Below are 7,478 nucleotides of genomic sequence, written 5' to 3' on the forward strand. Positions count from 1 at the left end.
AGTAGGATGCAGACTTGGACACCTGATCGTCGGCCTAATGAATCGTACTCCCTCTGTCCCAAAATAAGCGTCTCAACTTTGTACTAGCTTTAGTACAAAATTGTACTAAGCTTGAGACACTTATTTTGGGACGGAGAGAGTATTACTTAGAGTGATTTGTATTACTTCAAGAAACATCGATGAACCAGTTACTTCAAGAAACATCGATGACTATAAAAGAATGTGACTTGTTTTCCAATCGATTGATAACATTAATTAGTCGATGAACATACCATGGCACATACATTTGAACCGCTATTGGTTGAGGAACATGTTTCACAGGCATAGATTTTGAGGTATCAAATAGGGGGAGAGCATTGGGGGTAAAGTTTGTTTTCTCGCATATACCTGTTCTTCTACCCGGAGTGCTCTGGACGGTGCATTGGCTGATGTTATGACTGATCTAGGATCATCGGGCAGTTTCTTGGCTGAGTGAGGTGCTACAATCCCACAGACCAGGCATTTATATGCACTTATATCCCATTAAATATACTTCATCAGCCACATCATTGTGCAGGCATTGTTGCATCGGTCTCATGAATTGTATTACTTGCAATGAACTGTGTGTATTGCACTTACAATAAGTCAATAGACTGGTGTGTCCATTACTACAGTTACGAGAACTCAATTGCTGCTGCTTCTGACTGTTTGATTGTTGATTACAACTGAATGAAATTACAAGGATTCAGGAGCTACTGACTGTCTGTTGCTTACTTGCTTACAACCAACTTCCGTTACAAATATTCAGATGTTGCTGAAATATTTAGCAGCACAACCATATTTTCCATGGATGAAAAAAACCCGATGCATTGATCAACGCTGCGGAACCCCCAGCCTTGCTGCCATGGAAGCAGAGCAATCCTTCTTGATGTTCTTCAGCTTCACGACCACTTCGTCCATGCTTGGCCTATGGTCAGGTGAGTCGCTCGAACACTCCAGACCCAGCTCAAACGCCGATACAAGAAAGTTTGTGTTGGAGGCGGTGGAAGGCGATGCCGATGGAGGAATATTGGTCTGCTGATGAAAGCCATGGCTGCTTATCTCTTCACCCTGCAGCAGCTTCTCATCAACGATAACGACGAGCCTTGCTGGAAATGCTTGGGAAACCCACTGCCTGAGGCTGGATTCCCCGATAAACATGGGATTCATGGGCCTCTTCCCGGTGAAGACTTCGAGCAGCATGATCCCAAAGCTGAACACGTCGCTCTTCCGTGAAGCCTTACCCATGTATGCAAGCTCTGTTCAAGAAAAAAAATCATTAGGATGAGCTAACCAAAGTGATAAGCTAACCCACGAAAAAAATTCATTGGGATAGTTGTGCCTTTGCAAGGCTTGCTGGCATGTGGTAGCAAGTACGTACCTGGGGCCATGTACCCGATTGTCCCTGGCATACTTGCTGAGATCATGGAGTTGTCATCGCCAAGAAGTAACTTCGCAATGCCAAAGTCAGCGACGTGCACCGTCATGTCCTCATCAAACAACACATTGCTAGGCTTCAGGTCACAGTGTAGGACAACTTGACCGTGATGATGGTGCAGATACTCCATTGCCTCCGACACGCCAAGCATAATGTCCAGTCTCTTGATGAATCCTAGTGGTTCACTATTTCCAGAGTGCAATTGTGCCTCCAAGCTACCATTGGGCATGTACTGGAGCAGCAGAGCTCTGAAATCCAAGTTGGAACAGGTATTCAGTATCTGTATCAAGTTGCGATGCCGAGCCATCCGCAACACTTGACATTCAGTATCAAAGCTCCTCACGGCCTGCTCAAAGTGCATGTTGAGCACTTTTATCGCGACCACCAAACCATCATCCAGTTTGCCCTTGAAAACTTTGCCAAAACTTCCAACTCCAAGTAGGTTGTCCATGTTGAAATTTTCAGTGGCACGAACAATCTCATGGTAGGATACTAATCTATGGCTGGTCGGATCAGCCATACCAAGAGAAGTCGCAACATTTGGCTGCTGCTTATTTTTCTTTCTGAACATTAGGCATAAGACAATTGTTATAACCCCAACTGTTATTATGACAGTCGGGAGCACAAATCTTAGCAAGTGTCTGTTGGTTGGGTGAGAATCGCCAAGGCATGGTGAAAATCCAAGACGCAGGGCACCACACAATCCGGCATTTCCCATCAAAGATTCCGCACTGATATTTGAGAAAATACCTCCATCTGGTATTTCACCTTGGAACTTATTGAAAGAGAGGTTCAAGCTAGTCAGAGAAGTAAAGTTGGCCAGATACTTCGGAATAGTACCAGAAAGGTTGTTTAAAGATAGGTCCAATGCCCCTAGGTTAACTAACTTTTTGAAAGATTCTGGGATTGGACCTTGCAGCTTGTTGTGTGATAGATCAAGGTAGCTTAACAGTCCATGTTGTCCAAATGAAGTCGGAAGGCTACCAACCAAGCTGTTGGCAGATATATCTACCGTGTCTATTGCTTCCATGGAACCAAGATCAGAGTACAATTCACCGGTGAAGGAGTTGTTAGATAGAAATAATTGACGAAGGTTACTGAGGTGGAATAAGCTTTCAGGTATGGTTGAAGACAGCTGGTTATATGCTAGTGAAATGATTTCTAGCATACTTAGATTACCAATACCATTTGGTATGGCACCAGAAAAATTATTTTCTTGGAGAGATAATATGTGCAATCTATTTAAGGTACCAATTTGTGATGGGATTGAGCCAGAAAGGCTATTCCCGGTTAGATCAAGTGCCTCGAGATTCTTCAATAGTGTTATGGATTCAGGGATTAGGCCTCTTAATTGGTTTTCATAAAGGATTATTACTTTTAGATCACTTAGATTTGATATTGGTGCTGGGAAACCTCCAGTTAAATGATTAGTGCCTGCATCAAAGTGTGTCAAGCTTCTGGAGAGGTTTCCAATGTGATCAGGAATGATCCCGGTGAACGAACAGTTGTATATGGCAAGGTATCGGAGTTGTCTGCAGTTGGAGAAAGTGGCCAAGAAATCAAGTGTTCCCTCAAGAGGATTGCTTCCAATATCAAACCACTCAAGGGCTCTGAGGTCCCCCATAGATGTTGGGACTGCTCCAGTTAAATAGTTTGATTCTAGTAATAGTCTAGACAGTTGGGATAGGTTACCAACAAAAGCTGGAAAGGACCCTGTCAGTTGATTTTCTGAAAGGTGTAAAAGCGTGAGTTGACTCATTTGTCCTAATTCATCCGGAATCTTTCCACTCAGACTACAACGTGAGAGGTCAAGCACACTGAGCATAGTCAAATTGCTGAGCTCACTTGGAATTGAACCGATGAGGTCATTTCCACTTAAATTAAGGATAGTGAGATGCAACAATTTACTGAGCCATGTTGGGACGAAGTCTGCAAAGGAGTTTTCGGATAGATAAACAACTCTGAGGTGTTTACATGATGCAAGTCCTGATGGAATTCGACCTGTGAAATTATTGCGACCAATAAGGAACCGTTGCAACATGGGCAAACTAAAGCTTTGATTGCTAGGGATGGATCCTGTTAAGTACCGATTGCCCACGAGGCTCATAATCTGTAATCTGGACATGTTGAAAATTGTTGGAGGTACCGGGCCAGAAAGCTGATTTGCTTGCAAGTTGAGGTACTCAAGCATGGGACAGGAAGCAATACCGGGTGGTATTGGCCCTGATAGGCTGTTGTTCCCAAAGCCAAGACCAACTAACAGAGGCGTGTTGTTGAACAATTGATTTGGTATTATGCCACTTAAGTAGTTTGTCCCAAGCTTTATGTGCCTAAGATTGCCCAAGTTGTGCAAATCATGCGGTATTTTCCCAGAGAGATCGTTCTTTACTAGAACAAGGGAGTTTAGCTTTGTGAGGTTTCCTATGGTACGAGGGATGATTCCTGACAATCTGTTAAGGCCAAGATCAAGAACGACGAGACGACTCAACCTTCCAATATCAGGTGGGATGGATCCTGTGAGGTCTGTGTTGGTGAGGTTTAGGACATGGAGGAAAGAGAGATTACCAAGATATGGGGAGACCAACCCTTGGAGCGGCATGCCTGGTAGCACGAGAGCGGTGACGCGCTGCCGACGCCGACTGCAAGAGACGCCAACCCAGTGGCAGAAGGATGTGGCGGTCGTCCAGTTTTGACCAAGAATGCCAATAGGATCGGAGAGCTGCGCCTTGAACTCGAGCAGCGCGGCGAGGTCAGTGCCATTGTTGCTAGGAAGGGAAGGAGCAGCGAGCACGGGCGCTGGCTGCAAGAAGATTAGTGTGAGTATCATGAGGGGAAATGCCATGGCCATGGGCAGTGCTGGGTGCTCGCACTATTTAAGAGCTTGGGATTTGTGGAGAGTGTTATATGGCTGCTGCTATTGCTACATGGTTTACTTATACAGCTCTTCCACGGTACATGAGCTTAATCCTAGCCAGTGACTGGAAAAGGTTGATAAGAAAAGTAAGGTATTGACTCCATGCGTTGACCCGCAGTTGGCCACTGTGGTGGTCTAGTCTTTGTTTAGTCGTTGGAAACCAGGATGGGTAGACTAAGGATTGACTAACTAGTGACCATGCGGGTGTTTCCCAGTCAGAATATCAATCAAGAGATTGGTTGAAGAACCTGTTTGGCATGTTCCTTTCCATGTGGCTGAAATGAAAGGCAATTAGGAAGTGGTGGAGTTGATGATAAGGTGATGTTTGTCAAAGATGTGAAATCAAATCATATAGTTCTTTTATAAGAAACTAGAAATTATTCCTTGTTGTGCCTCCATCGATATATTTTTCAAGTACAAGCTTATGAGCAGCAACCGTAAGTACTCTCTTCTTAATAGAGTAGGCCAAACTTAACAACGACAACATACATCATTGTCAAATCCTGCAATCAGGAATTTGGCAGCCACGTATGCAGTCATTGGTCTAGTCATATTTGTCGCATGTTCACACTTGATGACAGCTTGGACTGCATGGTTTTCTCCGTTGTCTGACTCAAGATTCTGACAGATTGTGAGATGAACTCTGCCCACACTAGACAACAACTTGTAATTGTGAAGTGGACTAGTAGTATTGCATGACTTCCTCCGAAAATGACTCTAGATATTAAGTTGATGCACAAGCTGCAGTTGGTTATTTGTCTTATGCATTCTAGTGATATTTTTCACAGAAATGAAAAATGTTATCGTCCATCTGGGCTGTCGGATACTCAGATGCTGGCTACAAGAGACACCCACCCAGTGGCAGAAGGATGTACCGGTGGTCCAGTTCGCACCAGGAATGCCAATAGGATCGGAGAGCTGCGCCTTGAACGCAAGCAGGGCGGCGAGGTCAGTGTCATTTTTGCTAGGAAGGGGAGAGGAAGCGGGCACGGGCGCTGGCAGCAAGAAGATCAGTGCGAGTATCATGAGGGGAATTACCATGGCCGTGGAATGGACAGTGCTGGCTACTCAGGTGAGAGCCGATGAGGAGCAACCATACAGTAGTCTCTTCTTAATTATAGCAGGCCAAACTCAACGATCTGCTCAAATAGAAAGACCTTTGACCTGGTGACTTGGCGTAAATCGGTTTCTCGACAGTGTAAACGGAATTGTTTTCCTGATGACTGGAGGAGAGCACCTAAAACAATGACCACATACATCATATATTGTCAAATCCTGAAACGCAGAGGTTCAGCAATCACGTATGTAGTCATATTCGTCGCATGTTCACACTTGACAACAGCTTGGACTGCATGGATTTTTCCGTAGTCGACATAAGACTCAACAGTTTGTGGGATGATCTCTGCTCACACTTGACAGCAACCTGTAATATGTACTCCGTAGTAGAACAAGTAAAATTGAATAATTACTGTAGTATTTTTCACTGAAAAGAAAATCCATCAGGGTTGTCGGATACTCAGATGTCAGTGCCCGATTGGAAATCTCAATCCCTCCCCCCTTGGGTCAATCCCGGAATGAAACAGCGTGATTTGGGGCTGGAGATAGGTAATACCGGGTCGGGCTCTCCTGCTGGGTTCCCAGCACGCACTATCGTGCAGGGCCAACCAGCGCCCAGCACGTGTCCCCGATGGACCCACCACTTAATAAAACCAGTGTATCTCTCTAATATCAGTTAGGTTCCAGAAAATCAGGAAAACGACATGTTTCTCTCCCGCGTTACAACAGATTGCCGCCAAAATCTCTTGCGTGGCTTCATCCTTTCTCCTACCGATCTATTCCATTGTTCATTGTTGCCCCTGGATCACAGGAGAATAGATCAAGATTGATAGAAATTTATTCCTCTCCGTGGATCAACATCTACAGTGTTCTTCAGCATGGACGGAGCTCTTCACAGTTCATCGTCCGGAGGTAATGTTCTTGCACCTGCAATGTACAGATTATCAACACTCTTGATCATACAAAGGTGATAAGATTAAAAGAAACAAACAAAGAGTTGATCTATGACATGCAAATTACTCCTTCAGAAATAGCTCCCCGTACTTCATGGTCCGTAGCCCAGTTTCTTTCAAACACATGCAAATTAATCCTTCGGAATTGCATTATAATTATGTTAGTGCTGATCACTCCTGTGATGTTGCGCACATTATGCATCAGAGTACCACCTAAGTTTATTATAAACTTTACTGCATGAGATTTCTCCTTTGACATATTCTCCTTTTTGCTAACTCTAATGATAGAGAATGTTCTAGCAAAGAAAAGGATCAATATTTTGCTAATGCTCATTGTGTGAATATTGTGTGATTTTCAGGTTTCACTAAAACCAGGGCTCTGAATATCGTGTGATTTTTACTCTGTGTGTCATCCATGAACTAATTAGTATATGATAATTTTTATGTTGTGTAGATCATGAGACCACAAATGTGGGAGAGGCAGGTGGAAATACAAATGATTACTACATCAAAAGGTTAAAACCAGAGATAGGAATGGAATTTGAGAATGATGATATAGCATATGAGTTTTACAATACATATGCAGGACATGTAGGTTTCAGTGTCAGGAAATCTTGGCATGATAAATCCTCGACGACTAATGTTATTCGAACAAAGAAATTTGTATGCTCAAAGGCAGGTTACAAGGACAAGAGCAAGGAACAATGTCAGAGAAAGAGAGCAGATACAAGAGTTGGTTGTCTGGCAGAGATGACCATCAAAATAAGTGCTAACGGAAAATATGTTGTAAGCAGCTTTGAGGATGCTCATAATCATGAACTCGTAACTCCAAGCAAAGCCCATCTACTGCGATCCCAGAGAAAAATTACAGAAGGTCAAAAGGCCCAAATTGACATATTGAATGATTCAGGAATTAGACCAAAATCTGGTCATGAAGTGATGAGTAGACAAGCAGGGGGTCGACAGTGTCTTAGCTTCGGTCAAAAAGATTATAAAAATTATCTCCGATCAAAGCGTATGCAATCCATCCAAGAAGGAGACACGGGTGCCATTCTTCAATACCTTCAGGACAAGCAGATGGAAAATCCTTCCTTCTTTT

General features: G+C 43.7%; 1 protein-coding gene across 1 annotated transcript; it reads right to left on the minus strand.

The window, feature by feature from the left end:
- Positions 1-674: 674 nt before the first annotated feature.
- On the minus strand, positions 675-4,341 carry LOC123050732 (LRR receptor-like serine/threonine-protein kinase EFR). Its single transcript, XM_044473478.1, has one exon. The coding sequence runs from the start codon at positions 4,302-4,304 to the stop codon at positions 1,308-1,310; it is 2,997 nt and encodes a 998-aa protein (XP_044329413.1). The 5' UTR covers positions 4,305-4,341; the 3' UTR covers positions 675-1,307.
- Positions 4,342-7,478: the final 3,137 nt, after the last annotated feature.

The sequence above is a fragment of the Triticum aestivum genome, chromosome 2D, assembly GCF_018294505.1.
Source record: "Triticum aestivum cultivar Chinese Spring chromosome 2D, IWGSC CS RefSeq v2.1, whole genome shotgun sequence".
Classification (NCBI taxonomy): Eukaryota; Viridiplantae; Streptophyta; class Magnoliopsida; order Poales; family Poaceae; genus Triticum; species Triticum aestivum.